Here is a 17939-nt window from a genome sequence, read left to right on the forward strand (position 1 = left end):
TGGTTAATTAAGTAACTTGTAATTGCAGTGCCCAACACTTAGGGTTGCCAGGTTGCAGCAAGAAATTGGCGACCTCTGTAAAGTATATTACTGTGTTAACATACATGTTCAACATCAACCCAGAAGAGTTTAGCACAAACTCATTAAATAAAATAAAGATAGAATTGTTTTTTGTGCCAGTATAGGCTGCAAGATTCAGGAAAAAAAAAAAAAAATTTAAAAGGTAGATAAATAAACTTCCCTAACATTCTGTGATCTACCATCACAACGTAATACTGAAAAATATGTTAAATTAAATAATACTAAAATATGTTGACATTTAAATGGACTAAAACATCTGATAATAATAAAAATAATAGAGAAAAGCCGTGTTTCTCAATGAAAACTTCCGTTTACGTCACCGGCGCGTCTGCTTAACCACGCCCATCCGGATGTGTGTGTGACCTTCTCCCACAATGCACCGGGGGCGAAGACTGAAGGCGCGTTTTGCAGCCCCCATATTCATGTCAACAGAAGGGAGGAGGAGGGCACGAAGACCCCTCGGCTTCAATTAAAACATCTCATGCGTGAATTTATTACACGCCGGTTTTCCTTCCTCCAGTTCAACGACATTTAACGTGCATTTACCGCCGACATGGCTCCCTTCAGCATAATGACCGCCGGCGTTAGCTTGTTGGCTAAGTCCTTCAGTGTTCTCTCCTGCACAAGCACCCTGGCAAGGTAGCTAACCCTCAACTTTACCGTCTTAGCTAAAGTTAGCTGTTAGCTTGTTCGCGTAGCGTTAGCACGTTTATTTAATCGTTAAAATTACTTTAACGGGACGTCTGTTAGCATTAGCATTAGATAGCTTAACGTTAGTAGTAAATAAAGATTAGTGAATTACTCTGCACTCGCATGCAACTATATCTGAGATTTCTGAATAAGCAGTTACAGCTACTTTTAATGCGTTAATTTAAATCAGCATTCCCACTTATTAATGTGGTGAAGCTGGTGGAGAGAAGTGCAACTGTTGTGGTGGGATTAAGGGGAAGTTGTGTGTTAATATGAAAGGACTTCAATGGATTCATTGAAAGTAATGCACGTGTTGTTTTTAGGTTTGGGCTTCGAGCTGCATGAATGCCCTTCTTTAACAGGTGCAGCAGTTTTAAGCCTCTTGTGGTTTAACGGCGTTTTATTTGGGGATAGATTATGACCTGAGGCTATAAGATACAGATTGTACAGTAAGCAACACTTGAAGGGAATAAAATCTCGACCTTCCACATTTATTTATTAAAAAATATATATATATTTTGGTAGACGCTTAATAAATAATTTTCATTTACAGTTGATCTGCAGATTATTTTTTGACTAATTGATAAATTCTTTGAAATGCATGACAAAGTGGACAATTTGTCTCATTTGACAAGCTAGAATCAGAGAATGTTAGCCATTTGTTTGAAAAAAGACAAAAAATTCAATTTATTCATTATCTAATTGATAAATTGCCCAAATTTCAGCCATAGATCCGTTAAAACTAGTGTTACTCCTTAGAAGTCACCACTAAAGTACCACTAAATTGTCAGATTTGTGAATGGGGTTTTGTGTGAAGTCCACTCCATTAGAAAGACTGCACACTAGGCTGCAGGATGTTCTCTGCCTTATATCATATGTCTGATGTGTGCATTGCTGTAGGTGTACCAGTGTCCTCCCCGTTGCATACATCAACCCAGTGAGGAGTCTGACCTCTCAGGCCAACGGGCCTCCGAAGAGACCTCTGAACGGATACCTGAGATACGTTCTGCAGCAGCAGCCAGTGATAACCAGACACAACCCAGGTGAACCTCCTGATGCTGATCAGTCTGGAGACTTTTGACTCAAATGCTACAGTTCTAGTTGTTGATCATCTTATAATTGTTGCACTCAGATATCAAATCTGTGGATATCATCAGAAGGATCGCCCAGCAGTGGAGAATGATGAGCCCGGACCAGAAACGGGTACCTCAGTCCTTGTTAAACTTGTTAAACACCATAAAGTTTGTCTTTTATTTCAAGTTGTGCATGGTGGCTTGATTCAAAAGTTGTAGGGCAGTGACTTCTGCTGTCATACAATCTCAACATGGGTTCTTTCTCTGTTGTTGTGACCAAAGTTTGTGTTGTGTCTCTTTAAACTTTGTAGCCTTTCGAGGAAGCCTCTGTTCAGGCCAGGGAGCAGTTTAAAGTGGACTTCCAGCGCTACCAGGCCCAGCTGACCCCAGCTCAGATCCAGCAACAAACCCTGGAGAAGAAGCAGAGGATGGCGAAGAGGAAGGCAATCCGCAAAAAGAGGGTAAGAGAGATGGGGAACAGAGAAAGACCCTGCTGCTCATCTGTCATTTATGTGCTCTGATGGCGTGTGTCCACATTAGTATAATATATTGGAATATAATAGTATTCCCAATGCTAAACTCTGTTTCCATCCACTGTTGTTACGTTCATGTGCGATCCAGGAGCTGACCAACCTGGGGAAGCCCAAGCGTCCTCGCTCTCCGTTCAACATTTTCATGTCGGAGCACTTTGAGGAGGCCAGAGGAACCACCACACAGGTCAGTAACCATAGCGACATCTCAGGGGTCAGGTTCCATTTTAGTTTTATATCAGCCGGTATGAGATATTCACAGGTATTAAATATTAATGTATGGACTTTTATAGTTTTGCTTATAAACTGTTATATGAATTTCTCCTTTTTTCTCTGATTTTAATGTGTGATTAAAGCTGTTTATTTTCGGTTTGTTTCTATTTTAACTGTATTTTAACTGTAAAGCGACTTTGAGTTCCATGAAAAATAAAATGTACTATTATTATAATTATTTCTTATTGATTGGAAACAGGGAGAGGGGGGTATGCCATGCAGCTGGGATACATATGATTATTCGTTGTATTGCAAAATAATTTCTATGGCTCTGCACAATATATGATATGATATAAAGTTTCTGCCAACGTTGTTTGTTCAGGCAAAGATGAAGTCGCTGTTGGAGGACTGGAGGAGTCTGTTCAGTCATCAGCAAAAGGTCGGCCACTCCATCATTACATATACTATATACATATACTATACTACATGTACTACAAGAAAGTATTCACATTGACTTTTCGCTCCACGTCGCAGGTCTACATGCAGCTGGCCGAGGACGACAAAATCCGCTACAAGAACGAGATGAAGTCGTGGGAGGACCACATGATGGAGATCGGACGAGACGACCTGATCCGAGAGCAGACCCTAACAAACAAGAAAAAGACTGCTGCTAAAGCGTCAGCGGCTAAGAAGGCAGCGAAGAAGAAGCCTAATGCTAAAGCAGCGAAGAAGACCGCCGCCTCCGGAAAGTCCCAAACAACCAGGAAGACGACGAAAAGTAGCTCTGCAAAACCCGTCAGGACTACTAAGAAGACATAAGCTGAGTTGATCCACGAGAGCCTGGAGGGAGGAGAGGGTTCATGGCAACTGAAGGCTCAGATGTGCTCTGCTTGGTTTTTTTTCCATCTAACTTTAAAGTCACAACGTTCCCAGTTGTCATGAACGCTTCTGAGGTGCAACAGGGCGAAGCTTTTACATCATTCACACAGATGAAGGTAATGTCACGGTAAAATACAACCTGAAAGCAGCATTTTTTAACATCAGTGTGATATTATTGTCACTCTGGCTTTGCTTGAAAAGAAAGGGAGGTACTTGATGACATTTCAGAAGCTTTGTTTCCTGTTTGGTGCGTTTAAACGGTTTCATAGCCCCGAGTGTGGCCATTTCATACTTGATGAGTTTCTGTTGCAGTCCCCAAAAACAACCACACATTTCAATTTTTTCATATTTCATAAGTAAGTCTGGTGTTATTCTGTATTTGTCTTTTCAACAAATCCATGAAAATCCAAAACAACGTGTTCGTCCGTCTCTTTATACCCGTTGGTTCGAAGGTACAGATCTTTAAAAGCACACAAGGAAGGGCTCAGTAAGTTTTGAACAAACTGGTCACAACAAACAGAAGGAAATAGTGCATTTGTTGGGGACTATTTTTAGTGGCGGATGAATCCACATTTCGACAGTGTTCATGGTGATGCAGACGTGATGAAGGGAAGTCAAAGTATTCAGGGGTCGACTGACACTTTCTTAGTTTTTGGTGTTTTCATGACATTTGTTGACAAGAAGAACGGTTTCCTCCGCGGGTTCAGACGGTTACGTGGTTCCCTTGAACGCAACCCGACTGAATTCTTTGTCGGGTTGTTCGGGTAGCGTAACCTGGTAGTCGCAAACCTCAAACTGTGAAATCTGGCTATTTATCATTTATGGCACGAGAAAACGTTATTGACTGACATTTTGGCTTTTTTCCAAATAATGCATTGTTCCAGTCCGGCTTTACATGAGATTAGTTTGTTCTGTTATCTGCTGTTAAAAAAAGGGTTATGGGTGATAATTAATGATAAATAAAGGGCCTTCATCTAAATGATTATATTTGGTGGCATATAAAGTAATCCCCCCTGGTGCTGCAAAATACTGCTTTATCATGAGCAGCTTTGTTGTCTGTCCTTTATACTGATCAGCTAATCGTCCTAAAATCCACGTGTTCTGTTTTTTTGTGTTTGTAATTGCTGGTTTCTTTCGCTTGTAGAATGTATTTAGTGCTACTATATTTAATCACTGTTAAACTGCAGCTTGTTTTCTTTGTTTTGTGTATTTACTGAATAAAAATGTACATACACCTTTCTACAAAATGACCTTTTTGTTGTTTTGTTCAGATACTAAAGAATACTATTTATCATCTAGTAGTTGTCAGCAGATCTAAGTGTTGATTAATGTGTGTAAAGAGAATAACTGCTGTTTGTTTTTATAGTTTTTTAACCAGGAACAAGGTTAGAACATGATGAAATAAAGCTTGTAAAAAACAGAAAGGGACAACAGATGCATAAAACTAAATTGCACTATTAGTAACAGTTTTTTTTATACAGAAATCAGAGCTCTAAACTCCCAGGGAGACAACGTGTTCTGAAGGTTACTCCACCACCAGGGCACAAAACGGCAGACCTGGGTACCTGATAATAGATCTATAAATGATCATAATAGTGCAATCAGTGCCGGACATTTGCTTGGCACCACTTTGTGTCCACTGAACACAAACCGCATGGTGGGAGTCATTGTCAAAACGCAGTCTGGGAGTTATAAACCGTTTCCTAAACTCAGCCTCATGAAGACAACCTCTCGTCTCTGACGTCCTCGTCGAGGTTCCCGATGTAGCCGAGGATGTTCTGCTGGTGTTCAGACGGTTCTCTGCTGGTGAATGTAGAACCGACAGTGTTCTCCTCTCTGGGTCGTCATGGTAACAGCACCCGTTGGTTTGTAGACAGCCGTTATGAAGCTTTGTGTCTTCTTGAAAGTTTTGCAACCAGTGAAGGAAGCGACCGTATTTGAACTGTGGAGGAGCGACGGGTGGATCTGATGAACACAAACGGCAGAGCGGCACCCTTACTGGACCTGGATCCATCTGGATTCTGGATGTGAAGCTGTTCACAAAGTCGGCTTCAGAATCCAACGTTAGCTTAGTCATCTTAGTAGCTCACTGCATCGGTAGCGACATCAAGATGTACAAAAGTAAATCACAGCATAAACATAACAAAGAGGCTACTGAGAGTAACCTACATAGCTGCCTTAAAAACCTCAGAGCAGAGGTATGGAGGGTGCACATTAAGACTACCGGTCCTGTCCTCCACAGGGATCAGGACTCCTGCCCAACCGTGGAAGGAGGAGATGATCAGGGTCCTTGTTGCTGCTGTCCTGCTGCTGGACTCAGTAAAGCCTGGAAGTCCGGAGACAAGACCAGTTTGTGGTGGACGTTTCCCAACACCATCATGTCCCCAGTCCGACCTTCAGACAGACCCACGGACACCAGTTGCTGCAGGAGGAGACAGAGAGGTGGGTTCAGTGTTGACGGCGACAGAGGGGCTTTATTCCACTGAGGATTATATACAGTACCTGCAGGAAGGAGAACGCAGCTCCCTCAGAGACGTCCATGACGATGTGACCCAGCTTCAGCTCCACCTTTCCCGACTTCCTGATCTGCAGTTTACCCAGAAACCCCTCGGGGAGTTGTGACAGCACAGGACAGCCCTCCTTCCCCCCGGCCTCCTGAGGACACATCAAACCTGTTAAGTATCTGGACATTTGACAATTTTTATGCCACATAAATATAAAAAAATGCATTTTTGTGTTTATTCTGTGAACCTACTAGATGTGCAGGTCTCTTGTCATCAGGCCGGCCTTGCTTCTTGGCCGGCTTCTCTTCCGTGGATGCTTGAGGGGCGTCGACCTTCTGCCCACACGCTTTGCCCGGCATGCTGTCGGGTAACTGCATGAAGAAGAGCTCCTCTCTGCCGGACACGCTGAGATCCTGCAGCAGCTCTACCACAGATGGCTGCTCTGGTCTGGGCAGCTCTGTTCTGCTGTAGGGCGGTCTGCTCTGAGCTCTGCAGGACGGGGGTCTGAACAGAGGAGGGTTCTCTGGACCTGCAGAACAAAGTACTGATTACTTATCATGTGTGTTTTTTTGCATTGAAGCATGTAAACATGCTTTAGTAGGAAAACAAGTATGCACCAGAAAAGTTGCAGAATAGCTCCTCTATAAGAGTTTTCATGTAATCATAAATGTTTGTTGGCCACTTATTTTCTGCAATAATCCAAATTCTAACGGAAAAACCCTGTCGGCTTTTTCCACAGAAAACATTCTGTCTGCAGAAATAGTAGCAGCAATAGTCAGAGGTGGTTCTTCTCACATGTTGCGGTGGCTGTTTGACTCCTACTGAAGCTACTGGACTGACACAGAGGCAGCTGGATGGGTTTCAGCTTGGCATCATTCCTCAGACCCGGGTCGTCTATGAACTGGAACATACAACGTTGTTTACGGTGAGCAATGATGAGATGGGCCATTTTCATTACTATGAATCAGAATAAAAGGCTGAAGAAAGATAGAAAGATAAAGAAAGTTAAAGTAAATATTCTTGTATAACAATGCATGAATTATCTATCACATATGTAAAAAGATGAATAGGAGTTGGTGGTTAGACTTAAAATCATGCTAATGTTGCTCTTTGTCTCCTGCATGTGTAAATAGGCAACTTCTAACACAGATAGCATGTCTAATAATGTGTTTCTTGTCTGTTATACTGCCCCCAAGTGGCCAAGAAAAGGAATGCATCATTAAAGATCAATAGTCAGGTTCCCATATGAGCCCAGGAAGCAGGTTTTTAATGTTCAGGAGGAACAATTACAGCAGGAAATGCTCACCTGACTTCATGTTTTAAGACAGATTTGAACACCTTTGTCCTTTAAGCTACAGCAGCTGGCAGGAAGTACTCACATCATCCCTCTGTAGTTTACTGAGGATCTCATCTTCATCCTCCTCAGAGTCTTTCCTCTCTTTCTTCACCAGTTTGCACACAGAAGAGTTGGAGGAGTCCTGCAGGTCTGCAGCACCACGCCAGGCTGAACAGAGAGACGGGAAGAACGATGTCACAAACCTCCGCTGTGCTCAAATCCCACCGGAGGAAAAAGGCAAGGTTATGAAAGAAAAGGGAAAAAGGTAAAAGTTGTGCACCTGTTTTGCGGACGGCGTCGGCGGGTCCCTGCTCAAAGATGGAGTGAGACTGGATGGTCTGAGGCCTCTCCCTCCTCCTCCCTCTGTTCTCCCTCCTCCTCTCATCCCTCTCTCGTCGCTCCTTTTTCGGAGCCAGGCGGACCTCTTCCTTTAACCTTGGGAAGAACCGGACCGGACGTTTATGATTAGAGCCTGAGATCGCAGATATATGGGTGTAGAAATGCATGAATGGCAAGATTAAAATAAACAAAAAACACAAAATAAACTGGGATAAAATCAGAATATGCTTCTGATAAAAGTATGTTTATAATTAGTCTCAATATGTCGTTTCTAATCCTCACACAATACTCACTAATGTATGGAAGCCCATTTCCAGAACAAAAAGAGAAACTTTCTCAAAATAATCTCATAATATTATGTATTATCCCAAAATATTGACCTAGTAATGATTTAGTATATCAAAATATTGAGAAACTTTCTCAAAATAATGACTCAAATGTCGTCCTATGTCATCCTCAATATTTTGTTATTAAGTAATTATCTGACAGTGGCATTAATGGGCTTAATTAACGGGGTTATGATCTAATTGATGTTCACTCACTCATCTTTGCTTTTCCTCACAGCGTGGACGTTTGGCTCAAAGGTTTTCTTTTTTTCGGGAGAAAAAGAACAGACAATGAATACAAAGTGATGTTAACACCAAATATTTCTTTATTGGGATTTAAATAAATTAGGAAAATTAATATTCATGTTTCCAGCCCCTTATTTTGGTGTGTCATCCATTTACCTTCGTCTTCTTGAAGACTCCCCCCAGGGTCAGGTCCCTGGTCCTGAGTGACGTCAGTCTTCCAGGTGGAGCGGGGGTGGATAAACTCCGGACCCGGCCGGGGAGTCCTCTTCCTGCGGTGAAACTCAGCCCGGTTCCGCTGCTGAGGCCGGAGGAACCGGGGACACCTGAGTCCCCAGCCTCGGTCATGTTGTGCCCCTCCCCCCTCTTCTTTTTAACGGTCTTTTAACGGCTGAAGGTAAGACGGCTTGTATTCCTTACACGTCCGGTGAAAACATCCCGAAAACAGTTCACCGTCGCGCGCAGTTTGAGTCGCGCGCGGGTTCGGAGCTCACAACCACACAACAACTTAACGACGACTTATTGCCCTCCATTTTGTTCGCACTCAAATCAAAATGCGCCAGAATGCAAAGCTGCACTCAGACAGAAATGTTCCCTTTTTTTTTTTAGCAAACCAGAAGCACAATTTGGTTGCTAGTTATATTCCGCCCCGCTGAAATGCAAAGTATCCTTCCTCAAGGTTGGACAACGACATCTTTGACCCATCTTCCTGGTCCCTCACCGCCGATTTATCCTCTCGGTCGGTCGGTGTTTGCAGAAAAACAACCGTGATGAGTAAAAACGTTAAAAATGATCCTAAACCAGTAACATATGTGACTCGTTCCGCTTTGCCGCCCCCTCGAACCGGTTTAAAAGGATCTCTGTTGTTTCCTTCCGTTCCTGCTGCTGCCTTTGTTTTTGTCGAGTTGTACCACGCATGGGCAACCACTAGAGGGCGCTGTTTCTCCGCTGTGTGAATGCTGTCAGGCGGGCCAAGACATTATTTTACATGCTGGGCCGTAATAACCTCCTTCTTTTCTCAAGCAGTGTACTATAAAACAATATTTGTACAGTACTATGACTTTTAAATTATATTTTCATCATATTTTCACTAAAGCTTCAACTCCATGGCCTTTTATGACATACTATACTATATCTTTTTTTGGACATATAATTGACTTCTATTGACATACTATAATATGATTTTTTTTAAGACATACCATACTTCCACCTTTTTTCGAAATACTACACTTTGATGTTTTTTTTTAACTAGTTTCAACATCTTAAATTTACTTTTTTTTTAAATTCAACTTTATATTCTACATACTAAACTATGACTTCTTAGACAGTATATTATGGCTTTTTACTACTTGTGTTTATTGTTACTACCTTCATAGAATACTTTGATAACATTAATGTAATGGTCCTCGTCACCATCACTTCTTGTGCTTAATATATCCCTTCAGATAAGATTACATTTTGATATGAGATCTAAGGAGGGCAGGGTGTAACCGATTTAAAACATATTAATCTTCAACCATTACTTGGAAACAGGGACTACAGAACAGGATGAATCCAACAAAATCCCCTTAACTATTTTTATTTTCAAAATACAGTTTACAAGCTGATGTTAAAATCTGTAATTTTTTGTGTGTACTAAAACTAAACCTAAAACTAAAGCTTGAGCTTCGGTAAACATGAATGAAAAATGATCAGCTGGTCTGAGTTTGTAGGATTATTTTACATAAATGGATTTATCTCACAAGCAGGCTGCAGTTTGGTTATGAAGAAGACCTAAGAAGCTGGATTCTCTATCATCGATGAATGGAGAAGCTCTCCTTCTTCGCCAACAATACAGTAATAGGAATAATTCAAAGATTGTCCTTCTTTCTTCTTCTTATGTTTAGATAAATGCCCAAATGCATTATTCTCTAGTCCTTTTCAAAACGTGGTAGGATGTGCTAATGATGAAGACAAGTACAAGAAACGCGATCACTGCTGACAAAGCAATCAGGACCTCCATTCCAATGTTCTTCTGAGGATCTGCAGACGGACATAAGCAGATGAGACACCAAATAAGACCAGAAAGAAAAACTTTAGATTAACATTTATAAAGAGGAGTCGCCCCCTGATGGCCATTAGAGAGAATGCAAGTTTCAGGCACTTCAGCATGGGCTTCACTTTTCAGAACTGGAAGTTGTCGCCCCTTTCCATCACCCATTATCAACTTCCTTGATGAACTGAATTCATAGGAAAACATCGATGTAAATGAATATGTTTACGCTCACCGTCGTCTCCTCCTGTGTTTATCCTGGGAACCAGCATGTGTTTGGTGTTGTCCAGGTGTCCATCATTGATCTCAGGGTTTATCCCCAGTAGATGGCACATGAGAGGGTACACGTGGACCAGGTCAAAGGGGTCTACCATCAGGTTTTCCTGGAAGTCAGGCCCCACCGCCCTGAAGAAAGCTTTCATGTCCATGAGTTCGTTATCAAAGCCATGCTCTCCCTTGGTGGAGTGCAGAGGTAATAACTATATGGACACAGAAATCACACGTTATTTCTAGTACATAAGTATTAATTCACATCTAACGCAAAGTGGAAACTCCGGTATCCTTATTTCTTACCCCGTTGATCACATATCCCAGGTCAGCTATGAGGATGATGGGCGGGAGACGAGGATGGTTGCCGTAGTGAAGTCTAGCTGGCATCTCCTCCTTTTTATACACATGAAGATGAGGATGGCCTCCTTTCAGAGCCTTGTAGACCTTCTCCAGCATCCCCTCTTTAGGAAGCAGCATCCCAAGGGGACCATAATCCAACAGTTGGAACTGGATATCCCTGAAGCTGAAGCCAGGGATCCTAGAGAGGAAGATCTTGTCACTTCCGTCCCGTAGAACCGTAGTCATCCCGTGGTCGGCAGTTATGATGATGTTGAGCCGGTCGGTAAGGCCGTGGTCTTGGATCTTGTCCCGGATGTAGCCCACCGTACGGTCTATTTGCTGCACCATCAGACGACGTTCTGGGGTATCTGGTCCAAAATCATGCCCTGCCAAATCTGGTTCTCCAAAGTACAAGGAGACAAAGTCCAGGTCCTGCTGGTGGAACCATTCCCCAACCACCTTGTCGATGTTCAGCCTCCAGTCGGTCTCATTAGAGTGATCGTAGAAACGAGGTTCCACTTGACGAACCCTCACGGTTTCTCCTTTGTAGGTGGCTGCTGTGCCGGGGAAATGCAGCGACCCTGCTTTTAAACCCTGGAAGAATATAAAACACTTATTTTTTTGCATAGATGATAATAATATAGGGAGGCATGCAAGTAGAAAACAGATGGATCTAAAGAACCTGTCTCTGTGCCGTTATCCAGATGGGTAGACTCCCATTGTCCCAGTAAGAATCAACAAACTGAGCCATGTAGTACTGCTTCTTCTCCTGAGTGGTCGTGTTGAACCACATGTTGTGGATGACTCCGTGATTCTCGATGTAGCGTCCTGATGAACGGGAACAAAAAAACAAGTAAAGTGGTGGAGCTCGGGTATCTCTAGCTCTTCCAAGTGAAACGGGCAGGAATCTGATTTCTCTAGCTCTGTAGATGCAGATTGATTGAAGAATGAATGACATGATGATGTTATTGGTTGAAGTTGGTTGGCAGTAGCTGGTATATGTATGCATGCATCATAGTTTGTCTTCCGGGGAGAATAAATCATTGGCTTTTGATCGAAAGAAATACCGTTTCAAACACGAAGCACTGGACTGTTGCTTTTACCTGACAGCATTGTGAAGTGTGAAGGGCTGGTGATGGTGAGGAAGGGTGGAGTAACGTAGGCTGCCTTCACCCCATCCTCGGCCATCTTATCCAGGTTGGGGGTTTCTACATCTCGGTCGTAGTCCCAGCGGAAGCCGTCGAAGGAGATGAGCAGCAGCTTGTTTCTCTTGGAGCCGGCGGATACCGACGGCGGCTCGGAGTCCCGTTGGGGGGCGGCGGCGCTGGGAGATACAGCAACGAGGACGGCAAGGCAGAGCAGCAGCATGACTGAGGATTTACACCTTATTCTCCACTTGAATCATCTATATCTGGCCTCTACAGCCCGCAGTGTCCTAAAAGAAGACTTTACAGTTCTTCTCGTCTTATTGCAGTAGTATGATCCTCATTACCACAAGGCAAGTATGAGACTGGGTGGTGCAATGGTTGTATACACCCTCATTTAATACTAACTATGGGATATTGGTCCGCCCTTATCTACCCATAAACATAAGTTTTATTCCTTCAGTTTAATGCAGTCATTTGATAGGGAGTGTGAAAAAAGAGAAACTGATAGCTGAGAATAACCCTTTGAAACTTTGGACAGGTGAGATACAGGACATAACATGACAAGGTGTTGCTCCTATTGGTTGTATTATTATTAAACATTTTAATCAGATTAATCGCGATTAATCACCATTCGTAAATATACCCCAAATCCCCATTTTCTCTGTATATGGTTGTGGGAACGGACAATAACGGACAGAGCAGAGTAATATTAATAAGTAACCGTTTAACCGTGGATAATGGTAATGGTGATCCAAGATGGCAAAAGCTAAAATCACAGTCCACAAACCAATGGCTGTTGTTTTTTTCAGAGGATTGGTGGAGACAGCATTTCATTTGGAAGGAAGGAGGACTTACCATAATATAAAATACATAAAAAGTATACATGCATTAATATTTTTCTCATGCTTCAATGGCAGTGTTGGAAATAAACTCTTAAATTCTATTTTTACCAGCCATCTGTATATCCGCACTGTTGTGACAAACTTTGGAAAAAGCCCCATACAAAAACTATAAGTACCAAATATTGTATTATATAATATGTCCAGGGGAGAGGGTGGATCCTTTTTTTCTTGAATGGGCCGTTTTCAAAGAAACCCATTCCACCTCCTACAGGGAGAGAGAGACGGCAGAAAGCCGGCCAGGAAAAGCCATACAAGGGTTCAAAACGGCCATGGCATTCTTCCAGCCTCTTCATCATAAGTATCCTTCGCTATCAGGGAAGACCAGGGCTGAACCCTGGTCATGCATGAGGTATTAACGCCTCTCTGGACGAGTCAAATACAGATGCTTTCCCACTTATAAAGATCTCGAGGTTTTCGATCTCGAGCTCTGGCTTCCTCTCATCGCGGTGAAGCGTAGCAGTGAAGTATCACATCAAAGCGGGATAAGTGATCCCTCTGCTGCTGGCAGCTCCATCAGAAGGCTGCTGCCCGCTGACGTCTTTAGTGGACAGTTCCCTTTTTTTTTTTTGTTGCAGAAATCAATATTCATTACAACATAAAGAGTCTCCACTATTGTAATTGTGTTCCTATTTATATCCGCGCTTTGTTTCACGAAGTGCCTTTTGTCTTGGACGGTCTATCGAAACAATCTTCTCTTTTTCATACGAGTGTTTCAAACTTGGTAGCCGCCCAATCCGATCACAGTCAGCCAAAGAACGCTTTACAGTAAAGGAATCCAATAATTGACACTTTAGTGGTGATGATTCAGTAGCTCTCTTTCCCATCTGCCCACACATTCTCTATTCTCCAGTCATAAGTCTCTCTGCTGTAATTTGAGTATGAATTAATGTTCATGCGACACAAAAAAACATTTTCTGTAGCCACAGCCCGTTTAATTAGTAACTAGTGTGCAAACAGGCGTTTAAAGATTGGCTCCAACCAATGACAATCTAGATGTTTTATCCTCGACACATTAAAAAATGTGATTGTGGCGGCCTCCACTCCAAACGGACAGCTGCGTCATTCAAACTCAACATGGTCAGCCGGTATTATCATGCAACATCCGCACAATTCAAATCCAGGAAATGTGCATAAACTTTAAATTATCCAGTTATATCCTTATTTGTGCATGTGACATAATTCATAAAGGCAACTCTGTTTTCTGTTTGACACGTTAGAGAAACCAACAGTGAACCAATAAAAAGTCGAGCACAACAAAAAGGCTGTTGGGATATTTTTTTACTGTGATATTTATGACAATATACACAGATTTACATACACATTTTGGAATGCATTTGCCTTATTTGGTCACTAATGCGAAAAAAGGAAAATGTTTGAATATGTTCAAGATAGACGTAAAAAAAAAATCAAGTAGTTGCCTCCCCAAGAAAACATGTTAAGAATTAGTCCCTGTAACCGTTGGTCCAGAAGTATATTCAGTTTTGTAATTAATGGAAAAACATGCAAAAACAAACCAAATGTCGACATGAATTTTCAAAAACTGCTTTCCTTAATGTCCGTCTTTTCTTCACCAGCAGCACGTTTTGGTTCAAAGCTGTAGAAAGGAAAAAGCCACAGTACACTGTTACCCATTTTTTACATTTAAACAAAGTTTAATTGAATTTCAAAGTAAATTAAACTAAACTGTAAATTTAAATGGACAAAAAACAGTAAAAAAAAAGTACTGCAATTAAAATTTACAGTAATATGCTGTTATTCAGTCATTTAAATACAGTAACAATACTGAAACTGATAATACAATGGCAATAATGAAACTGGAAATACAGTTATCTGTAAAGCAAGAAGTAAGTTACAGTCAAATTAAAAGCAACGTCTTTACAGTGACATGGATAAGGGAGACAAATGATAATAAATGTTAATACTATGTTTACAGCATGTTACCTGGATTCTGATCTGCTCCTTTTACACAAACTATAGGAAGTGGTAATGATGAACACCATCACAAGAAATCCAGTCACTGCCGATAAGCCGATAACCACTTGTAACTTGGCATTTGTTTCTGGGTCTGCAGACAGAAACGTATTAGAAGAGAGGGTTAACCATGTATGTAACGGACGGACAGACAGGGGGACTCACAGAATAGTCACACACAGAGAGGATGATGCTTTTATCACAAATATAAGTAGATGTTATATTCATAGATTTGTTTCAAGCTTTAAAACCATCTTCCATATTATATAGAGCGACATTTTTTATTTACTTACGTCTGCCTTAAAATGTCTTAAGAGATAAGGTGATCACGGTCTAATTATCACTATCCCGACAAAGTCCCTTACACTAACGTTCTGTATGTTGGTTTATCTTGGGTTGTCCAGTATATGACACCCTTTATCTGCTGTCTCAATCTAGGAGGAGTGATAACAGCGCGGTCAAGTCAAAAGTCCAATCATGTGACCATTTCAATTGTGGTCAAATAGCTGGTGTAAAAGGGTTTTTCATGACTCGGCAGATAAAATGCGGTCAGGATGGGTTGTTGTTTTGAAAAAATAAATAAAACTGACATCTAAAGTACAAACGGCCAGAGAGAGAACCATGTGCACCTGGATTGGACCTGACCTGGAAAGCAAAAATGGGCAAGGCACCAGGGAAAGAGCGCCTCCCCCACCACACAGGAGAAGGACACCTATCCCCAGGAATACATACAGATACATAGCATGATAAAAAAGAATAGTCCAAGGAACAGCCACATTGAATTAAAGAAAACTTGAAACATAGCGGTTGAAACCATAAACTCATGTTTACAATATTTACCGAGATAATAAATCTAGTGTAAGTATTTTCTCATAGACTTCCATGTAATTAAATTAGACTTCTTTTGGCAACCAGAGGAGTTGCCCCCTGATGGCCAGTAGAGAGCATGCAAGTTTAAGGCACTTCAGCTTTGGCTTTACTTTTCTGAACTGAACATTGACGCCTATAATCTGCTAAAAATGTAAATGTAACAGCATTTCTTACCGTATGTCTTGTGGACCAGCATATGTTTGGTATTGTACAGGTGTCCATCATTGATCTCGGGGTTAATACCTAACAGATGGCACATCAGTGGGTACACGTTCACTGTCTCAAAGGGCCCGACCACCAGGTTTTTTAGGAAATCTGGCCCCACCACCCTGAAGAAAGGCTTCATGTCCATCACTTGATTGTCAAAGCCGTGCTCTCCTTTGTTGAACTGCACAGGGAACAGCTACATATGGAAATAAACAGTGAGCTACAAGTTCATTATAACAATCTATCATTATTATTTCCCTGGGTTCCGATGCAGAGATCCTACCACGTTATTATAGAATTAGAATTATAAGAGTGGATGCCATGATGTGGATTTTCTTACCCCGTTGATCACATATCCAGGGTCAGCCGTGATGATGATGGGCAGGAGACGAGGATGGTTGCCGTAGTGAAGTCTAGCTGGCATCTCCTCCTTTTTATACACATGAAGATGAGGATGGCCTCCTTTCAGAGCCTTGTAGACCTTCTCCAGCATCCCCTCTTTAGGAAGCAGCATTCCGGTGGGACCATAATCCACCAGATGAAACTTAATATCCCTGAAGCTGAAGCCAGGGATCTTAGAGAGGATGATCTCCTCAACTAGTCCGTCCCGTAGAACCGTAGTCATCCCGTGGTCGGCAGTTATGATGATGTTGAGCCGGTCGGTAAGGCCGTGGTCTTGGATCTTGTCCCGGATGTAGCCCACCGTACGGTCTACTTGCTGCACCATCAGACGACGTTCTGGGGAATCTGGTCCAAATTTGTGCCCTGTCAAATCTGGTTCTCCAAAGTACAAGGAGACAAAGTCCAGGTCCTGTTGGTGGAACCATTCCCCAACCACCTTGTCGATGTTCAGCCTCCAGTCGGTCTCATTAGAGTAATCGTAGAAACGAGGTTCCACTTGCCGAACCCTCACAGTTTCTTCTTTGTAGGTGGCTGCTGTGCCGGGGAAATGCAGCGAACCTGCTTTTAAACCCTGGAAGAATATAAAACACCTAATTAATTAAAAAAACAACTATTCTAATACATATAATTGGATACTATACTGTAGATGTATGTAGAGGTATGCGATCTAAAGAACCTGTCTCTGTGCCGTTATCCAGATGGGTAGACTCCCATTGTCCCAGTAAGAATCAACAAACTGAGTCATGTAGTACTGCTTCTTCTCCTGAGTGGTCGTGTTAAACCACATATTATGGATGACTCCGTGATTCTCGATGTAGCGTCCTGAAGAAAAGAGGAAATGGATACAATTTTGAAATGTGAGTTTGTACACAACAGATAAGATTACAGTGTGTATGATAGTACAGCATAATATGTGGATTCCAAATAAAACATGAACACACAGAACAAGAGACCATAAATTCATGTTTACAATGACTGAGATAATAAATCGAGTCAGAATTAGGGCCATTTTCTCACGCAGTCAGACATCCAAAGAAGCCGCGCCCCGATGGCCAGTTAGAGAATGCAACTTAAAGTTACTTCACCAAATTTCAGCAACAAAGAATGTTGTAATTTTTGTGCCAGTAATTTTGTGTCTCCAAAAAAGCATCAAAAAGGTTTATTTAAATAACTTCCCAAATACCTGTGAGCAGGGTGAAGTGTGCGGGGCTGGTGATGGAGACGAAGGGTGGCGTGACGTATCGTGCCGTCACCCCGTCCCGGGCCATCTTATCCAGGTTAGGGGTGTCCACGTCTCGGTCGTAGTCCCAGCGGAAACCGTCGAAGGAGATGAGCAGCAGCTTGTTCCTGGATCTTGTCTTGCCGTGAGGCGGCACAGCAGCACAAAAAGAGTTGCCAATGAGGCTGAGGACGGTGAGCCAGAGCAGCAGCATCACAGAGGATCTACACCTATACCGGACTCTAAACTTGTTGTTTGTGCAGGTTGAAGGCACCTCCTCCCTTGACCTGTTCTCCTATGATCTGTTTCCTCTCAGTATTGCAACAAACCGTTTTGAGGATTGGTACCTGATGAAGCAGATATGA

The 17939-nt window shown here is 42.2% G+C and overlaps 4 protein-coding genes across 5 annotated transcripts; 1 reads left to right on the forward strand and 3 right to left on the reverse strand.

Annotated features, from left to right (window-relative positions):
- Positions 1-459: 459 nt before the first annotated feature.
- tfam (transcription factor A, mitochondrial) lies at positions 460-4847 on the forward strand. Its single transcript, XM_084002220.1, has 7 exons — positions 460-720; positions 1672-1814; positions 1904-1974; positions 2156-2305; positions 2466-2561; positions 2970-3026; positions 3122-4847. Exons 1-7 carry the CDS (start codon positions 635-637, stop codon positions 3404-3406), a joined length of 888 nt encoding a protein of 295 aa, XP_083858346.1. The 5' UTR covers positions 460-634; the 3' UTR covers positions 3407-4847.
- A 144-nt stretch (positions 4848-4991) lies between these two features.
- On the reverse strand, positions 4992-9113 carry LOC311008527 (DNA-directed RNA polymerase III subunit RPC4). Of its 2 annotated transcripts, none has more exons than XM_084002219.1 (8): positions 8374-9113; positions 8188-8234; positions 7587-7741; positions 7350-7474; positions 6793-6871; positions 6222-6499; positions 5969-6121; positions 4992-5888 (listed from the first exon to the last, which is right to left on the reverse strand). In XM_084002219.1, exons 1-8 carry the CDS (start codon positions 8560-8562, stop codon positions 5748-5750), a joined length of 1167 nt encoding a protein of 388 aa, XP_083858345.1. In that variant the 5' UTR covers positions 8563-9113; the 3' UTR covers positions 4992-5747. The 2 variants fall into 2 exon arrangements, with proteins under 2 accessions (XP_083858345.1, XP_083858344.1); XM_084002218.1 differs by having other exon boundaries at positions 6766-6871.
- A 1004-nt stretch (positions 9114-10117) lies between these two features.
- On the reverse strand, positions 10118-12163 carry LOC311008474 (ectonucleotide pyrophosphatase/phosphodiesterase family member 7-like; the record flags this gene model as incomplete). Its single annotated transcript, XM_084002163.1, has 5 exons — positions 11959-12163; positions 11538-11683; positions 10820-11449; positions 10482-10725; positions 10118-10236 (listed from the first exon to the last, which is right to left on the reverse strand). Exons 1-5 carry the CDS (start codon positions 12041-12043, stop codon positions 10118-10120), a joined length of 1224 nt encoding a protein of 407 aa, XP_083858289.1. The 5' UTR covers positions 12044-12163.
- A 3142-nt stretch (positions 12164-15305) lies between these two features.
- Positions 15306-17707, reverse strand: LOC311008475 (ectonucleotide pyrophosphatase/phosphodiesterase family member 7-like; the record flags this gene model as incomplete). Its single annotated transcript, XM_084002164.1, has 5 exons — positions 17539-17707; positions 17032-17177; positions 16294-16926; positions 15921-16149; positions 15306-15310 (listed from the first exon to the last, which is right to left on the reverse strand). Exons 1-5 carry the CDS (start codon positions 17621-17623, stop codon positions 15306-15308), a joined length of 1098 nt encoding a protein of 365 aa, XP_083858290.1. The 5' UTR covers positions 17624-17707.
- Positions 17708-17939: the final 232 nt, after the last annotated feature.

This window comes from Eutrigla gurnardus, assembly GCF_963514095.1.
Source record: "Eutrigla gurnardus genome assembly, chromosome: 22".
Taxonomy (NCBI): Eukaryota; Metazoa; Chordata; class Actinopteri; order Perciformes; family Triglidae; genus Eutrigla; species Eutrigla gurnardus.

Bases quoted from the DNA above. Each gene is read 5' to 3' on its own strand.
- tfam (XM_084002220.1), top strand. From the start codon at position 635: ATGGCTCCCTTCAGCATAATGACCGCCGGCGTTAGCTTGTTGGCTAAG. The intron at 721-1,671 runs GTAGCTAACCCT...GCATTGCTGTAG, and splicing joins TGCACAAGCACCCTGGCAAG to GTGTACCAGTGTCCTCCCCG. The intron at 1,815-1,903 runs GTGAACCTCCTG...TGTTGCACTCAG, and splicing joins GATAACCAGACACAACCCAG to ATATCAAATCTGTGGATATC.
- LOC311008527 (XM_084002218.1), bottom strand. From the start codon at position 8,562: ATGACCGAGGCTGGGGACTCAGGTGTCCCCGGTTCCTCCGGCCTCAGC. The intron at 8,235-8,373 runs GTAAATGGATGA...CCCGAAAAAAAG, and splicing joins GAGTCTTCAAGAAGACGAAG to AAAACCTTTGAGCCAAACGT. The intron at 6,122-6,221 runs GTAGGTTCACAG...ATGTGTCCTCAG, and splicing joins ACAAGAGACCTGCACATCTA to GAGGCCGGGGGGAAGGAGGG.